The 19,936-nt window shown below is 32.9% G+C and overlaps 1 protein-coding gene across 5 annotated transcripts in view; it reads right to left on the bottom strand.

Annotated features, from left to right (window-relative positions):
- The window catches only part of LOC145669024 (sodium-coupled monocarboxylate transporter 1-like), a 159,507-nt gene that overhangs the window by 21,544 nt on the left and 118,027 nt on the right, over window positions 1–19,936 (bottom strand). For all 5 annotated transcript variants that reach the window (XM_081737367.1, XM_081737366.1, XM_081737364.1 and 2 more), the window contains 8 exons: window positions 19,499–19,564; window positions 18,203–18,254; window positions 16,129–16,196; window positions 11,621–11,775; window positions 10,230–10,370; window positions 7,044–7,152; window positions 3,693–3,802; window positions 3,005–3,188 (listed from right to left, as the gene is read on the bottom strand). In XM_081737367.1, coding sequence (XP_081593493.1) covers window positions 3,005–3,188; window positions 3,693–3,802; window positions 7,044–7,152; window positions 10,230–10,370; window positions 11,621–11,775; window positions 16,129–16,196; window positions 18,203–18,254; window positions 19,499–19,564 — 885 coding nt within the window. The remainder of the gene's footprint in view (window positions 1–3,004; window positions 3,189–3,692; window positions 3,803–7,043; window positions 7,153–10,229; window positions 10,371–11,620; window positions 11,776–16,128; window positions 16,197–18,202; window positions 18,255–19,498; window positions 19,565–19,936) is intronic.

The raw sequence follows: 19,936 nt of genomic DNA, 5'->3' as shown, positions 1-19,936 counted from the left end.
AATATTTAACTTTCACGTTCATTAGTTGGTATCACACGTATATTTGGATAGCTATCCATGTAACATTTCGGTTTTATATAATACTAATAGTCTGTTCTTTCATTTGTGGCAGACTTGCACATTGTTTGGCCAGAAGCTATTGAATTAGGTTGTATGTTTTGTAATTTCCTTTACAATGTACGAAAATATTTAATAAACAAATACTACTCACATCGTCAGACCGAGTATACTGTTAATGCATACAAACACTCAGAGATCAGGTTCACTTGAGTTACTAAAATGCGTAAATAGGGGGAAAATTTACGAAATACTAATTGTTTCCAGCAACATTATTCCTTTCATATACTCATTCGTTTCAATTTAAATAATTACGGTTATCCAAACAAGTTACAAAGTGTCAATATAGTCAGCCATGTATACAACATTTCCTTCCATACGAACTCTCGATGATATGGACACTGCTTAAACCACTCGATATTATGCACAAATATTCATACAATTATATTTGAATCACGATCCTAACCTGTGACAAAAGAGTAAACTGGGCTCACATACACATTAAGGTATTACACTCACTATATTCTCATATATAATTACTTACCTATACTTACTTATTTATTTACATTTCATATCATAGAGATTCATTTTCAAGACACCCGATTCTTAAATACGCCCGAAAACTGCGTAAAACAGTCACATTCTATACATTAAAATCCGTACGCCACTAAATAAAATTCTGAAGCACTGACCGCCACTTCGAAAGATTCGCATGAACCAAGATTCACTTCTCTCAATATGAACGACACACTATATTCACACTCTGTAGCTTGATAAAAGTATATATGCAAGAAAATTTTAGTTTTATTTACTTACTTACTTATATCTAACATGCACATTGTTGTGTAAAACGATTCATATTTCAGTATTGTACTAATTTATAAGTATATATATATATATATATATATATCCTGAAATCAACAATTAGAGTATTCACAAAAAGAAAGGAAAAAGAAAAGTTTAAAGTTGTGATCTATCAAATAGTTCCGGTCTCCGACAACGGAAGTAGCGTTCTGTATAACAGATTATAGTTAAAATCACATGAAAAGTTTACTTTTATTTATCATTTGTTTATTTAACTACAGAACGTATAATAATTTTTAGGATAGGTCATTAGTAAGGTAGTCTACCGATTTAATTACTCACGAAAATTGTAGCTATCAAACAATTCTAAATAAATCTGGAATGTGTCGTTTTGGAGATCGCCTAACTCCTTAACTATTCCACTCAACAAAATACTCGCACTGTGCGATTGCTTTTCGCGTCAGATGGCGCTATAAGGTGAAAATAAAATTTGCACTGGGAAAACGTTTTGTGCACTATTAACAACAAATTACACATTCCACATCACGAGACAAATACGTAGAATCACGACGGATTTGATTTAAGGACGAATGACCTATTAGGTTAGATCGAAAGAGATTCAACAATACATTGTCCTTAAATAAGTTATCAAACACTCTCACACGTACATTACATCTACTCACAACATACTGAAACTACACATATAATACACATTACTACAAGAAATCAAATTCTACATATCTACACCAAATACAAGTACAATTTTCTGGATACCAACACGGTTTTCAATCGGCTCTAATTCCGAAAAAGGAGGCGAGTAATTAGGACCAGGTGATCTTTGTACCAAAACTAACCCATTTTCTAAATTATATTATTATTAAAATTGATCCTGAAGGGATAGATTAGGGAAGATCCCCTTCTGAAAAGAAAAGAACTTTCACGTCATTATTCAACCCATACCGTGTTAGAAGCTGGGCCAAATTAAGAGTAAAATAGGAGTCCCTACTGAGTTTATTCTGACATTTTAAAATTTAACTGAAAAGATAAAGAAACCACGTATACCGCCATGTTTTTTCCTTAAAAGAAATTAAATTATACTACATATACAAAACCTGTACATGGACAGGTTACCCTAACTGAATTGTGGAGGGAAAGGGAATATTTTGAACTTTTTTAAAAATCTCCAAATCTTAGTTCGAAAGGATCACAACCGAAAAACATAAACACTATCACTTTACTCCTGTCCTGGAATGTTTACTATTTCAAACATGGCGATCACAGGACAAGGTTCCATATTTTGTCACTTTCTGCCTATTTTCAGATAAAATTCCAATGATTCAGGACTCCATTTCTTTGCCGAGTTGTCTTCTTAGCTATTTAAATTGGTATTATCTGGATATTAGTAGCTTTTCTTCCGGGATTATCAATTTTTGCACAGCGGTGCTGCGTGTGCTGTTAACTCTCCGATGACCGAAGAACAAAGACAAGGGAAAGACGCGCCAAATCGCTAAGGTGGCATGTAGTTCCCAATCACAACGCAGGAAATTAGCGGTGGAAAATACAAAACGAATAAAAAATAGTAAAAACTGGACCAAACCAGATTTTAGCAGGATATGGCTATCTCATCGGGACGAAGAGGGATCCTGAGTGTCCTACCAAATATCGGATTGGTGGAAAAATTCAGAACATTCTATCCAAGTATTAACCTATGAATTACATTGAAATAATAATGTATATTTTATAATAACCAAATGAGATGCCCATACACAAAAATTTACGGAGAACAATAATATATAAATAAAAGAAATTATTTCCCGAAAACCTATATTTCTTAATTATTTTGAAACTTCTAAATTAATTCTATTTGACCAAAAACAAAACGGATTTGGTATGTAAACTGAAAGTTATACAGTAAAACATCATAATATATATATTGTTATACAGTATGGTTGAAAATTATTCGGGCCGGAAAAAAATTTGATACTGCCTCAGCTGTAACTGAAGGTTACACTATACTTATTTGAAGAATTAAACCAAAACAAACTGGAAAAGTGATAAGATAAATCGTTCACCTACCAGAAGCTCGTTATGTGGCTATCTTCTGCCGTTCTTAGCGTGTAAATATAAGAAATAGTGAGCTTACCTGAAGCACTCCTCCAAGGTTTTCAACAATGAAAATGCATCCGACAGCCAAGACTCCAAAACCAATACACACACCTTTTACAAAGACTGCAGCCCACGCTTCTGAAATTTTCACCCTACAACAGCCTCGCAGGAAGTCTTCGAGGAACACAGCGGACAATGAATTCAGTACGGTTGACAAAGAACTGTAAACGAGACAATGTTCATTATATTTCATTAATTAACAAGTTTTCTTTACTAATTGTTTTGTGATAAAATTCGTCGGTTTTCAAACAATTATTACGTTCGAATTTCTGGATTCCACGGTTCGTTCATTATCATCCGAAAGTTCCAAGTTCCAAAAGCACTTGCAATATTTCAACAAAATCGAAATTTTGTTCTACAAAAATTCATGGAACACATACCCACAAAATAATTATTATTCCTTTGTTGAATGGAAGAAGCTCGTTTGCTTTGTTATAATATTCTGCTCATTACAATTTGGTATACTAACTAATATTTGTGCGATTTTCAGAAATGTTTATGATTACTGCAATGCTTGATCATGTAGAGGTATTCACATGTAAAGCATGAGCTGACAATGAAACAAAATATGCGTAATCTGAATCCACTTTCGTAGTTTGAAACCAAGTAGGAGAGGAAAGCAGAAGCTTCCGTACCTGCAACCGTGAAGAGGAGACGATTCCTACCTGAGAGCTGCACTGAAAACCCCGGCGATGAAAAGGCCTGGCAGTCCCTTCAGATGTTGAGCTGTGTCCATGACAAATAGTGGAAGCAGCTGGTCGCTTGCTTTTATCTCCTAAAAATATAATGGATAATGTTTTCGTGATTGTAATAGGTTATAGTTCACATTAAATTTGCAAATTCTAAGTTTCTAAATGTTTCAAAACTATTGAAAATACTTATATCATTTCACTACTTTTAACTATCAGTACTTATATATAACTTAACTAGTTTCTGGAAATGTCATTTCTAAACAAAAATATAGGAAGTATAAATTTCTGAATTTGTATACTGAGTTTGGGAACTATATAAATGTTTCCACAAACGGAAATTTTTTGTTTAAAATAACCTTACAGATCGACTAGGGAATTGAAGATCTGAATCGTAAAACGTTTCAAGTCCACCGGAGTATTTTCATCAGGAGGAAGAAACAACATTATATTTAGTATTGAATATTTTTGTTTGGAAATGCTTTTTTTGTGTTTTGTCTTCTTAATTATGTTTCTTGTTCTCTCTTCTTCAGACTTCAACTTCATGAAACAGAAATATAAACATAATCATCATCATCATCATAGGTATTCTGCCATTGTTGACAAGTCACTTGCTGCAACAAAGAAGCTTCCATGTTCCACTGTCTTCCGCTAACCTCTTCGTCTTAATATACGATTTCTGTGTTTTGATATCGTCCATTAATTGTAATCTGCTTCGCCCTCTCCCTCTCTTCCCTGCCACCATATTCTGTAGCACGACCCTCGTGATATAATTCCTTCTTAGCCAATGTCCCAACCAGTTTCTCTTCCTCTTCCTAATAATATCTAAAAGTGTTCTTTTCTCACCCACCATTTCTAACACCCTCTCATTCGTTTTCCGCTCGACCCAGCTAATTCTCTCTATTCTTCTCCACACCCACATTTCGAAATCTTCCAGTCGTTTTTCATCATTTTTGCGTAAAGTTCATGTTTCTGATCCATACAGTACTATACTCCATACGAAGCACTCTATGAGTCTTTTTCTCAACTCTTTATTCAAGGCCCCACAAAATAGTCTTTCCTTCCTCCTAAAGGCCTTTTTCGCCATTCCTATCCTTGCTTTTATTTCACGTTCAAACTTCATATCGTTACTAATAATACTATCTAGGTATCGAAAACTAGTCACCTGTTCTACTTTCTCCCCTCCTACCTTTATATTTGACATAAAATATAAAGAACATGAAATAGAAAATATATAATATCTATGAACTTATGATGTTTCTCAAGACATAGACGGTTATGGTAAAATTTGAAATAGTTTTGTGTTGATAAGTGCATGTAGATGTTCAAGTCTGATTTAATTGGTTACATTTTGTGTGAGTATAAAGTAAATTGTATTTTATAACGTACGCATTGAAGTGTAAATATAATGTAACGTAATGCATGAACTTAAAATAGTTCCTGTCAGGTTATGTTGCACAATACAAAAATATAAGTAGAAATATCACGAACAGAAGTCTTGTTTTAATACATTCTGTCCTTTATATATATATATTACTCAATTTCCATTTTTTTTCAGACTCACATGGTATTCCACCTGTTGTTACACCTTGAACGAAAGTATACCTAGGTGGAAAGTTCATCACATTTTTGCGATAAATCACTAGAAAGTTAAGGTTTTCTAGCTTTTCAGCTCCTCTGCGATGGAAGTTTTTTCTTTACAGTACTTATTAAAAATTAGTACTACGACAGTCAAAAAAAATGGTGGAAATGTACATGTAACATGGTCCAAAGAATGATTAATAAATCTAGAATCAAGAAACCTGAACTGCCTGCAGCTTTTTTTTTTTTTTTTTTTTTTTTTTTATGATGATCTGCTTCAGAAAGAATTTATTTCACAGTGTTTTCTTTGTATCTGTCAGGTTTCACATTTTAAAAATGAAACTTAAGGTGATTAATACGCAAAGCTTTGAAGAATTGGCTAGATATTATTGATGAGACGTAAGTTGTTTAAATTATAATGTTATTTATCAGAATAATGATACCTTTTTGAACTTTTATAATAAGAACAAAAATTAGTACAGAAACAAAAGAGCAGTGCATTTCAATGGTCATAATAGCTGTCCCATAATAGCTCCATGTCTTTCACAGCTCCTAGCTCCCTACAGACTGCTTGACATGTGGAAATTTTTGGAGATTCTGCTACTCCTTAATGTATATTTTAGCTGCTAATATTTTGAATTTTGGATTTCCATGTACAGTTCAAGAGTTATAATAAAAGTTTCCTGAAAGAAGGTAAAAGTTTTTTTTTTTTTTGTCACAAAATGAAGGGAATTTTTTTAACCTTACTCATTGCTCAAGAATGTTTTTCATATATGGGTATAATGGATCACTCAACAGGCTAATATTTACTACTTTTTAGAATTCTCTAGTACACGTTGTTTTAATTCTGTGCGAGCGTCTCATATTTAGCCTCTCTTTTTAGGGTGTCTCACAATAGCTTCACCTCAACCTATTTATTCTATATTTGGAATACGATAAAACATTTCTACCAAACAAGAATTTACATGAATTATATCTTTAATAACTCAGAAATGAAAATGAAGTAAAATTTTACTTTTACGTCCCACGATTATAACTTTTAGCCTGAAGGGAACGGATGATTAGTGAAAGTAAATGGTTGTGAATTTAAATATTTTTTATGCTTTCCCACAGGGAATCGAGCTCGGGATCACGTGAACCAAAGGCACACATACTGGCCACTACAGATTCATGGAGAGCTCCTCAATATCTCGCAATCCTGAATACACTCTCGGACATAAGCAAGTAAAGATATATCATAATATGGCATATCTCTTTCATTATCTACAATCAACAAGGCAACTTTTTTTGTTTCTTCTGTTGTATTTGAATTTTTAATTTTATTTATTTTGAACTTTCAAATCTTGAAGTTTTAAACACTCCTCAAGCTTCTTTATTTCTAAACATAATTTTGTTTTTCCTTTCTTTAATTTATCTTGATTGTTTGAGGTGTTCTTCATATTTTCTGTAGCTAGGTAAAGAAATTCATGGCTTTTCTGTAAAATATAGCAGATCTCCCTTACTTTCGGCATATATTTCCCTGACTTTTCCAGACTCATTTTAATTTTCTTTACTTCGATCTTCCCTGACTTTCAAGGTCAGTGGTGAACTCTGATTAATTATGTTATTAGTTAATCTTGAGCTCATCCTGCCTGTGGGATTCGCTTCGCCACTGCTTATTGTTTTTCTAAGAATAATGTTAGTAATTGAAGCACATAATTATTCCTCAGAGGTTACGTAAATGACAAAAACATATTAGCTACTTACATTTGTTAAAACTGGGTCGCAATTGTAGTATGTTGCGTAAATAAGCAATCCAGTGTAACAACATATAGACAGAAAGACGACGATGCCTAGTGTGAAAATTCCAACAGACCTACAACGAAAAAAGAGAAACAAATCGTAAGTACTTAATATGTAAGATTAAAACTTGTTTTTATTTTTGTTTCATCTTCCAGTAATAAATTCAAATGACAAGTACACGCAACTGTCTTTTCTTCACTTAATTAAGCTTTCAGGACAAATGTTCCTTTTTATTATCGTTTTGATGATATATCTGTTAAATTAGTTACGTTTCTTCAAGGTCAGGGCCGTGCCGTGGGGGGGAGCGGGGCGACGGTCCCGGGCGCCGAAGTAAGAGGGGCGAAAAATTCGGGAGGAAAAGGGAAAAAGATACGAAAAATTGTTTGGAATATATGTATGGGGGCGCCGTCGTATACTCTTGCCCTGGGCGCTGGTTTTCCACGGCACGGCCCTGTTCAAGGTAAACTAGGTTGTTTTCTGTTACCTCTTTCAAAGTAAATCATAAGATGCAGAGTTCATTTTTGTATCGCTTATCAATAAATATATAAATATACTTTTTAATTGTTTAATTCTTAACACAGTAAATTGAAGATCTACTACACCAAAGTTTCAATAAGATTGTTTTTAATATACAGTATCTTAGTTATGGAGGTCTAACATCGTACCAGAAGAAAGTTTCAGAAATGATTGGAGACTTTGATAATAGTTGTAAATCTTCTAGTGCCTCTGCGTGGCGTAGGTCGCTTACGCTCTTCTCTTTGGTGCGAGCGGTCCTGGGTTCGATTCCCAGTGGGGACACATGATTGAAAAAGTGTAAAAGCTTTTACAGGATTACAGGACAAGTATCCTGATTGAGATTTTCCTTGGTTTTCCTCATTCACATCAGGTCAATGCTGGGATGGTACCTAACATATATGTCCCTGGTCGCTTCCTTCTTTTCCTTTCTTCGGGTAATGTTATCGCCGAGGAACGTCATTCCTCATACGTGATGGGTTAACATGGCCAAAGATGCCGACAGACCAGAAATCTAATTCCTAATCCTAATCCTGAAAATCTTCTAGTTTGAATATATTTCAGATTTACGTCCCACGGTTACACCTTTTAGGCTAAAAGAAATGGTAGATTTATCAAAGGGACTGACTATGAAATAATTGATGGAATGAGGATGCCAGAGAATACGGGAGCAAAAGCCCAGCAAATACACAACTCAGTTGGCCTGGGGTCGAATCTGGGCCTCCATTATCAGAGGTGAGTAATCTCTTCTGAACCACCCTGCCCCAAAATCTTCTGGTTTAGTTTAGTATACTTGATTTGTTTAGCATAACTCTTTTAATATATAAATTATTCTATAACGAAGTTGTAAATGAATACTTATAATTATCATTCTACTTACAGATTTCTGTGATTCCTGAATTTTCATTAAGCTTCCAAGCTTTGGACTCTCCCCTGGAGTCTTGGTGATGAAGGTTAAAAACAAGAAGAAAAAAATAGAAACATCAAGGAATAAAAAACAAATGGACTTACCAAGAGAAAGGACTTACTCTTCCTTTGGTAAGTCGGTTCCATTTTATTCCTTGATGTTTCTATTCTTTTTCTTCTTGTTTTAAACCTCCGTCACCAAGACTCCAGGTGAGAGTCCAAAGTTTGGAACTATAACAATTCAGGAATTACAGAAATCTCTGAGTAGAATGATGGTTAGAATTCCTGTGCGTGGTTTTGCGACGTCTAATTATAATTAGTTCATTTCAAATTGCTATTAAAATGGTTGAAACAGTTTGAAATGAAATGAAATCTTTGAGTTTTACGTCCCACGGTTATGCCGGCTAGGCTAAAGGAGACGGCGATGATGAGAAGTGAATGAAATGGTGGAATGAAGAAAGTGGAAGGAAACGGGAGAACCCAGAGAAAACCCACGCAAACGATGTTTGTCCACCACAAAGTCCACCGGCGCGAGCTGGGATCAAACCAAGGACCACAAGCACCGGAGGTGAACGCTCTACCACTGAGCCACCGCCCCCCTCCCTTGAAACAGTTTATTGTAACAAATTTCTTTTAAACCTAAAAATACGCCTCTCAATAATGCGTTTTCTTTCTTTCTTTCTTTCTTGTCGCAACAGTTGTGTAATTCTTCTTGTTTTCAAATATTGAGACCCAGCAATGAGAGAATTGGAACAAGAAAGGGTACTTTTTAAAATGAAAAGAAACTATATTTTTTTTTTATTGTTCACAGTAAAACAAAGAACATTTCCAACAAAATACTACAATAGAGAAATACATTTTGCGTTGTTCCCCTTAAATGTTGTTATTCTAAAATTTGAAGTAAATAACATGCATCTGTATATTTACTAATGGATACTATAGAATATCATAATACCCATTGAAAATTACACTAAAGTAAAATAAAGTGTTAAGTTGGTTACTTCTATAACCTGGCAACCTACTTGATGTGGCAAACGTATTTGAATGGGTATTTGTAAAAATTGGCCGTTACCTGAACAAATTTCAGTATCATACAATAAATAAATTAAATTAATTACTTGTCATTTTAGGCTTAATTTAACTCGTAAGCATACCCAGGTAGGTTCTGATCTAGGTTGTATCGAGTGTAATGTCAATTTCGCAATGAACTAATTATGCACAGCATTGGACGTAATAATGACCAATTACTAAAAATTCACTCTAAGAGTACTTGATATCTGTTTGAGAAAGAGATCATTCGAAGCTTCTTGCAGTACACGTTACATATAACTTTCCTGATAAATTTCTGTTAGAAATATCGGATTCTAAAATAAAATACTCTAATTTATTTTTATTTTATCAAACAAATCAGTTGTTTCTTTCTTAAATAAATAAATAAATAAATAAAAAATTAAAAAAAAAAAAAAAAACAAGGAATCAGTAATGTATAACAAGCCAATTTTGGTTAATAACAGAGTTCCGTTAAGTTTTATATCATGAACTGTTAATAAATCACTAATGGAATATCTGATATAAAATACTTATGTAAAAAGAAACAAATGCTTCATTTATTATTAGTTTATATATAATATGTAAATAGACATTATATATATATATATATATATATATATATATATATATATATATATATATATATGTACATGTATCTATATAATATGTAATAATACTTACAATTTCGCCTTAAAAACATTAGGAAGTGCTAGATATCGCTGCACCATCGTCTGGTTGACTGAATTAAAGGCCGTCCAGTAGATAAAACCTCCAATGACTAAACTCCACACCGAATGTCGAACCAAAGGATTAGGATCAAAACTGTAAGCAAGAAACTGTCAAACAATGCAGCGCTGAATAGTTTAAGACTGCTTTTTCATTACACTAAGTAAGCGATTATCAATAACTGTTACAACAAAATTTACGAAATTACTTCTTTTCTAAGTAATTTGTTCAAGTTATTTCAAGAGTCACTAATATTTCAAAATGAACAACAGAGAAAATAAGTCAAACTTTAACTATTTTTTGTTGATAACAGTAAAATGAGTACTGTTCTCTGCAAAATGTTACAATAGACACTATACATATTGAACATGATGATTACATAAGAAATCTATATTTTTGTCTTTGTCAAATTTTGTATATCTTTGAAGAAACTATTATGGGATTTTACCTGATTTTCTTTCAAACTTCTAAGAAGACAACATTAACGGATATAATTGTGAACAAGGTAGAATCACTATATAAAAATGTAACGTTTCTAATGAAGTAATAAAGTAGAAAGCGGGTCTATTCTTGATTCGCTAAATCTATTTCCGGAAACCTTTCTCGTTAGTTCTCGCTAAGGCGTGTTTGCTCTGATACCTGTCAACGGTCGGGCATAGTCGTTCTGTAACACCTCCTGTACGGAGATTGTTATACATCCTCATTTTAATTAGTTAACTCCAAATTATCGCGTGTTGTTCATGTAACACGACAAGTTATCAGTCCTGGTCTGAGGCTTCTGTGAATATTTATGAACAAATTCCTTTTTTAAAATTTTATTTTTACAGGATGAGATTGTTAGCCTCAAGCCAAATCCCCAAGCTGAAGAACCACCCATTGTCGTCTGTCCACGACAATGTATTCAATATATTCGCAGTTAACCTCTATATCTAGAGGCCTTCTCCTCGATCCGCAACCTGAGGATGTGCCATGCCGTGGTGACAGGAACCCACATTACAGGGGTTCCTGTAACATGACTTGGAAATTTTGAATAAATTAATATATGAGAAATTACAAAAAAAAAAAAAAAAAAAAAATCTGAATTTTCGGAGTTGCTTTGGCGTTGGTCACAATATTTAGCGAGAAATTGTTGGGTGATATGAAATTAGTGTCGCAAGAACAGGTTCAATCTCAACTCCCATACCTCTATTATTATTTTATTTATTCTTCATAAATAATTAACAGACATTATTTACTTACAGAAAATATGAATGAAATCTAGTAATTGAATGAAACATATTAAAACGTTGGACTTTTCTGAAAAATATTAAGACAATAGCATCTGAATGGTATGTAAAAATTCTTACTTCCAGAGTTCCAGTCGGCCTCCAGCTGCACTCCTCTCGAATACTTCGCCTGGTCCTCCAATATTGACTGTTCCCAAGATGACGACAACAAGAACAGAACCAAACATAACAAGGATTTGAAGAGTGTCAGCCCACACTACAGCTTTCAAACCTCCCTAAAGATAGAAAGTACGCTGTGTATTATAATTCTATTCTGTTTTGGAAGTTTTACTGTAATAAAATTCTGTTACTACGTTGGATACTTGAACGAAGAATAAAAATTGTATATTGCACTGTAGAAAGATCTAAATTAATATTTATTATTTGTGTAATGTAAGGATTCCTAATAGAAAAATTAATATTTGTTCCAAACTTTTGAAACAAAATACAGTACTATTGTAGTTGGCTATTTAAATATAACCTCTTCAAAAAGTTTGACACATCTGTAGCCATTAAAAAAAAAAAAAAAAAAAAGTTATTTTAACGGTCGAGAAAGCGTTTTCCATCTCCTAAATTCATACGAGTGCTGCCATTAATACGTATTATGACTTCTGCCTGCATTGGTTTTATTTCTCGGCATGCCTTGGTTTTGCAGTTACAAACAATATACCACTTGAGGGTTAAACTGAGAAGTTCTGGGGATACTTTAGGCTCTATACCTGATATAATTATTAAAGTATGTGACAGCTTAGAAGGAAATGCTCACAAACTTTTTCTTGATAACTTATTTACGAGTATTCCTCTTGTTATGCATTTGAGGGATAAAATTATATTTGTGGTAGGAATCGGCTCTCAGGAAGCTGAGAAGTAACTGAAAGACTCAAAAACTTTGCTAAAAGATGGAAGAGTCTCCATATCCCTGGTAGGTTATAATGAAAATATAATAGTTGTGCGCTGGATTGAGAATAAGTTGGTTCAACTGACACCGACATTTGCTGCTAAAATACATGTAGGTAAAGTGCAACGATGGGATAAAAAAAAAAATAAAATCACACTTTTCGAAATGTGGGTGTGGAGAAGAATAGAAAGAATTAGCTGGGTCGAGCGGGAAACGGATGAGAGGGTGTTAGAAAAGGTGGGGCAGAAAAGAACAAATTTAGACATTTTTACGAAGAGGAAGAGAAACTGGTTGGGACATTGGATAAGAAGGAACTGTATTATGAGGAACGTACTACAGGGTATGGTGTCAGGAAAGAAAAGGAAGGGGCGAAGGAGACTACAATTAATGGACGGTATTAAAACAGAAAAATCGTACGTGGGAAGGAAGAGGTTAGCGGAAGACCGTGGGGCATGGAAGCTTCTAAGTTGCAGTAAGTGACCTGCCAATACTGGCAGAATATCGATTATGATGATATAGAAATTGAACGACCTCGTGTATTTCTGTGTTATAATCAATATATGGGTGGTATTGATATCGCTGACAGAATGGTTGCTCATTACCCCCGTATTTTCAAAAGCAAGAAGTTTTAATCTGCGAATATTCTTCCATTTTACAACATATCAATAATAAATCCGTGGATATTATATAAAAGTGTTACTAAAGAGCACATGCTCTTGCTGGAATTCAAAGTATGTATTGCTAATACTGTAATCGAAACAGGAAATGCGAAAATCAAACTTGAAGACCATAGTTATGAAAGTCGTTGCATAAAGATGAGGCAGCAAAGTGGGTGCTCGGCTGAAGTTCGAAAGAACGGCATCGGCCATTATCCCGCCACAATTGACCGCAAAAATCCACCACTATGTTGTGAAAAAAAAAAAAATGTAAAAGCCTTTAAGATATTAATGTAAGAAATGTGGTGTGCCAATTTGCTTTCATAAGTAACTCCTGGAGTGAGCATGGAAAAGTTGTGTTCATTAAGTCTTTGAAAACAAATTTGATATAAAATTGATTTTAATTTAGACTTAAGATATCATGCAAATAGCCAGAATATGAAGACTTCATCGCTCATTACTAACCATGACGTAATAGATATAAGCAATATTAATGAATCGGATGTAATTCAAGCAATTAAAGTGATTAAAGGAATCACTACTACTCGTTCTGACAATATCCCTTATATATACTTAAAACCTGTAGCACCGAATTGTCAAATGTTCTAACAATTTAATGCATCCCTGAGAAATGGTGAGTTTCCTTCAATGTGGAAGTAAGTACACATTGTAACAGTACACAAACGAGACGATCGTAGAAATATATATATATATATTATATATATATATATATATATATATATATATATATATATATATATATATATATATATATATAGGCCAATAACATTTGTCAATGCATTTTGCAAGAAATCTGAAATTATAATACACAAACCTTTATATTTTAATGTAAAAAAATAAATTAAGAGAATTTCAAGCACGGGTTTTATAAAGGGAAATCAAATGTAAGAAATTTTGTACATTTTACCGATTTTACATATGTAGGACTTACAAATAGATTATAGATAGACCTATATATCTGGATATGTCAAAGGCTTTTGATTCCATAAAGCATGAACTTCTTATTGATAAATTAACGAACGTAGTCCTATCTCCTTTGTACATTCGCTGGTTTGTGAGCTACCTTCCAAACAGAAAATTCTAAGTAAAAATTGGTCAAATAACTTCTAGTCATGGTTATATAAAGAATGGCATACCTCAAGAATCTTCCTTGGGACCCGTTCTTTTTTTCCCTATTTATTAATGATCTTCCTGAAAAATTAAATACTCAACTATTTTATTATATGTATGCCGATGATTTAAAATTATTTAGAATAGTAAATAGTGAGTATGATAACTATTTACTACAAAAAGAATTAGAAATTGTTAGTACATGGTGTAAAAATAACTTATTAAAAATTAATATTGACAAAACAAAATATATGTATCATGTACTAACAAGCAAATATGTAGTTAATGGAGAAACATTGCATAAAGCCGAATAGGTTAAAGATTTAGGTATAGTGTTTGACAGAAGTGTGAAATTTAGCTATCATATTAATGATATAGTCCATGGGACTAGAAGAATAATAGGATTCATTTACAAACAGTGGACTGAGTTAAAAATGTCAGCTTATATGTACCTATATTTATACAAGATACTTGCAAGATCAAGACTAGAGTTTGGTGTTGTTATTTGGAATACTATAGGTACAACATTGGTAAACAAAATGTGAGTCAGTTCAAAAATGTTTTATTGGGCTACTATGTCGTAAAATGAATAGATATTAGTATTCACATAGTTATGAATACTGGAATGAATTTTGGGGATTGCAGGCATAAAGTGACAAAACAAAACTTATTAAAGAGATTTTATTCAAAAAATACGAGACAACAGATACCATAGTAAATAATGCTTACATAATATAGGTATAAAGGTGCCAATGTATAATATGAAAAATGGATCAACAGTAGTTCCGAATTCAAAATTTGTAATTTTAAGAATGGCCAATTCTTTTAATCTAATTTGGAACATCCATTTTTATTAGTACGAAAGCATAAATTTTAAAGTTCGACATATATTATTTGTATTATTTTTGACGATGTATTTATTTTTTGAGACTAATAAAATATTTAGCATTAATTTGACAAGGAATTATTGTTTAATCCGATACTATTTACTTTATGATTTTTTTTATTGTTTCAGTAGGAGGTTATCTTGTATGTAATAAGTGTTTATTTTTGTTTGATAAGGTGCTGTTTCTTTGCCATTAGGCTATTCATCGCATAATAATAATAATAATAATAATAATAATAATAATAATAATAATAATAATAATAATATAATAATAATAATAATAATAATAATAATAATAATAATAACTATTATTATTATTATTATTATTATTATTATTATTATTATTATTATTATTATTATTATTATTATTATTATTATTATTATTATTATTATTATTACTACTACTACTACTACTACTACTACTACTACTATTACTGCTAGTAGTAGTAATATATTTTGTGAGTCTCCCTATGTTAATATATTCACAACACATGCATATTTGTTGCCATTTGAAAACGGCAATTTAATTGGCTGGAATTAGAAACTATCGGTTAAATTTCAGATTTTGTGTTTAATATGATTGCCTATAGACAAAATATAATCTCTGTTCGGAAAATTCGGTGAATGATGTCACACTGCTCACGGTCGTAAGAGTGCGCCAGCGTCGGATTCCGCGCCTGACGAGTTAAGAGATGTCTGAACAAGTTCCCGAGTCGCGGCGCTGCGAACGAAATCAATGTCTTAAAAAAAAGTTCCTGAAGAGGATAAATTTATATTTCGTAGACTATAAAATTGATGCGGATGTCAAATTCAAAAAGAAATCATAAAAAAAAGACTACCAACGACGACTAAGCATGCATTGGATCAAAGAATGACAATATAGCCTTCTCGCTTTTAATTTATATATAAGTATACTTTTCTTTTCTGATCATGAGGTACAGATTGCAGTACTGACGATGAATGTTTTAATGTGAACAGTACAAAGGGAAAATTATAAAATACATTTTAAGTTTCTTACCAATGTTGTGTAGAAAATGCAGACAACACAGACAATTGATCCGATGAGATGCATGTTTACTCCCGTCACTGAAAAGAGAAATAAATAAAAACTATCAGATTCTAAAAAACTAAACTCAAGAAATTAGGAACATAGTTTAAAAGTTAATTTATACATTTAAAAACGTCTACTGATTGAAGTTGAAATACTTAAAAACTACAACAAAGTTTACGGTATACTCTGGGCCTATCCGGTTTGCCATAAGGACCAGGACTGTGTCACATGATCAGGCCAAAATCATGTTGAGTGCTAAATCGAGTCTGGATATTCCAAATCCAGATGTGAGATATATCAAGCACGTAACTTCCGCATGGGGCGTCCTAGGTAACTCGAAGAAGATGCATACACTTTATTATTATTATTATTATTATTATTATTATTATTATTATTATTATTATTATTATTATTATTATTATTATTATTATTATTATTGATTTTACTCAAAGAACTTGACCTTTGACAATGTTCTATTTATATTTACCTTTGCCTTACGTGCTATACACCGTTTATAAGCACCATTATGTCTTTATAATAAGCTTTCAATTAGTTTCAATAGGTTTTCAATTATCTCCTTATTATAGTTTTTGAGATATGTGAACGACTTCATTTTTTTTTCTTATTGATTTTCAGTTGACTTTAATGTTCATGTTTCCTGAGTTTTTACTACGTTCCGTCCACTTTAGGACAATTTATTTTCTGAATCTAAAATCTACGTTCTCTCTTCTATATTTAAGCTGAATTTCAACCATCTCCCTCTTTTGGTTTTTCAGATAAGTGGAGGAAATCTTTGTTTTCCATTCATTTTCCATTGACATTAATGTTAATGTTTCGTGCTTTTATGACTATGTTTCATCCATTTTAGGACAATTTGCTTTTGGAATATAGAATCTACATAGTTTCTTCTAGATTTGAGCTGAATTTCAACAATCTCCCCTAAAGTCTGTTCACATCATTGCAGTCAGATAAGCCCTTTATATTTTAAAAGAAAGCTAAAAACTAAAACGGGAAATGTGAAAGAAAGAGTCCGCTGACGTAATAGAATCTGTTGCTGAAGAAGATTCCCGTGAAGATTGAAAATTTCAATCAAAGGAAGAAAATGGAGGTACAAGGTAAGTCATGTTCATTTAGAACTAGCTCTTTTGTCTTACAAAAGAGTAAAATCTATTTATTATATTACCATCAGTTACTAAATATTATTAAGTTAATGACTCATTCACAGTGCCGAGCCGTGGAAACTGAGTGCCCGGGGTGAGAGTAACGACTGCGGCCCCGTACATATGGGTGAGGTCGAGAGACCAGTCGCGATACGCCACCATTGTTGGCGCGAAGTGTAAGAAATTTTTAAAAAATAAACCTTGCTTTTCCTTGATTTTGAGCACTTTTTACTATTTTTTTGCTCCATTTTATATATGTGCACATGCATTTTCCTAACATAAGTAACATTATAGGACTACTTCCTAAACCAGGAAGAGGATTTAAGTACATACTAGTAATATTCCAAGTAATTTTTTCTTTCTTTTTCGTTCCTCCTTTTCTTTTACTTTTTCTTTCGAATTTTGCATCTCCCCTACTTTGGCGCCCGGAACCGTAGCCTCGCTCGCCCCCCTCCCCCACGACACGGCACGTTCATTCAACTAAAAAATATTCGAATGTCAGTAGAATATTATCTATAATAAACACATCATTATTAACGATTGCTAATTAATAAATAAAAAGTTTTAAAAATTTCAAAATATTATTAGCGTTTATGTCATCATAATGGCTCATGCGTAGTTTTTGAGAAAACCGTGAGAAATAATTTTTTATGGCGCTACAATGTACATATGTCATTCGTTACTAATCTGATGCAATTGAATTGTTTTTTTATTCTGTTGGAAAAGTTTTTTCAGTTATTGGTTTAAGTATCGTATAAGAAATATATGAACCGTTCAGTAGGAGACTATATATTGTTGTTTGATTTGTCCTAACAGTGGGACTCATACTACTATATCTAAAATTGTATACTTACTTGGGATTGGTGAGTCTTATTACATACCTTGATTAAAAGCCAAAGCAGGTACATAGATCACGATGGGAATGAAAAGAACCTGAAAAAAAGAAAATGAAACAACTTTAACTATTTAAAAAACAAAAGCAGTAGAGCAACCTATAGAGCTTTTTATGTATTTCTTGCGGTTGCATTTTAAGAAACCTTAAATTATGTGTCTTAATGAAATAATTAGGATGAGTTCTCTATCTTTACTTAATTCCTTTCCGTAAAAGTTACACAGAAATTGTTCTGAAATCATTTCACAGGTCAATGAAAGGAGAAAATTTATCAGAAGGAATCCATTTTTAAATTTAATTTGTACATTTATTCCAAAACTTCTGTCAATGCTTAACTTATTTTAATACTGTATCTACTCATCGAGCAAATTCAATGCTTTTAATATTTTCTTTAATGTGTTAGATTAAACTTGAAACTTAATAATACGAGAGAGGATAAGAAACTAAGCTTACAAGGCCAATATTTTTGGAGTTTCATCTGTTATAGAGGAATGAGGAGTGTGCGGCAATATTAATATACGGGGTTGGCAACTGTGCAGAGTTTCAGTCTGCCGCCACTCACGGCGCTAGTTGTAGGTAAACACAAATGGCGACTCGTTTGAAAAACTGGTCTCAAGAAGTCCGCTCACTTATTCGATTTCTGTGGGCGAAACATGTAACCGCGGCTGAAATTCACCGGCAGTTGGTAGAAGTTTACGGAGAGACTGTAATGTCTCGTCAGCATGTCGGAGAATGGTGTCGAAAGTTTGTGGCTGGTAGAGAAAACGTTACCGACGAGGAGCGCAGTGGAAGACCGAGGACGCTATTAACAGATCTGAACACAGCTCGCGTGGAGGAGCTTATTCAGGACAACAGGAGGATCATATCATGGCATCTGATGGCAGAATTGGGAACCTGCAATTCAGAGCACCTAAGAGATCATCGCTTCGTTTGAGATGAGGACGTGAAACACTTCGTGACAATGTGGCTGAACACACAAGAACAGGAATTTTTACCAGGAAGGAATCTTCAAACTCATCCCAAGATGCAACAAATGCCTCAACCGATATGAAGAATATGTCAAAAAATAACCTAATGTAGGTATTATCTGTTGGCTGTATTGGTTGTATGAAATAATATATACACATTTCACTGCAGGCTTTTGTAACCTTACTTTCTGATTACTCCTCGTATTTTAAACTAAATAAATTCAAATAACAACTTGTGAGTTTCTCTATGAAAAAGTTTCAAGAACAAGTTATTGATAAGAAGTATAAATTATTCCTATTTTAATTTTCTTCCATACCTCATCAAGTACAAAAAGACCAGATGCTAAAATGCGAACTGGTTGTCCAAACCGAAGTTCAAGGTACTGTAAGTAGAAAGAGAAAAAAGTATAAGTTTTATCATATTTATAACTTCAAACATCACCATAAATAAATAAATAAACTGATTGTACAAAAATTATCTAAAATTATTAATATTAATGAAAGAGAAAACAACAGATTTTTTAACACACCAGATCCTCTGTAGATGTAGATGTGAATTCCAAAACGCACGGAGAGTGAGAAAGTGACCGACTGGACCGACACTCAAACCCGGGACCTAAGACATACCGGGCCGATGGCTGGTGAACGGTCACTTTCTCATTCTTTGTGCATTATGTCTAAAATTACTTCTAACAAAACTTTTTTCATTCATTAGAAAATAAGGTAGTTCTAATACTGAAACAATACTGGTAAAT

Source organism: Thermobia domestica, chromosome 13 (assembly GCF_964235325.1).
Source record: "Thermobia domestica chromosome 13, izTheDome1.hap1.1, whole genome shotgun sequence".
In the NCBI taxonomy this organism is placed as follows: domain Eukaryota; kingdom Metazoa; phylum Arthropoda; class Insecta; order Zygentoma; family Lepismatidae; genus Thermobia; species Thermobia domestica.
The sequence above is the reverse complement of the archived record's forward strand: the minus strand, read 5'-3'. Positions and strand labels throughout refer to the sequence as shown.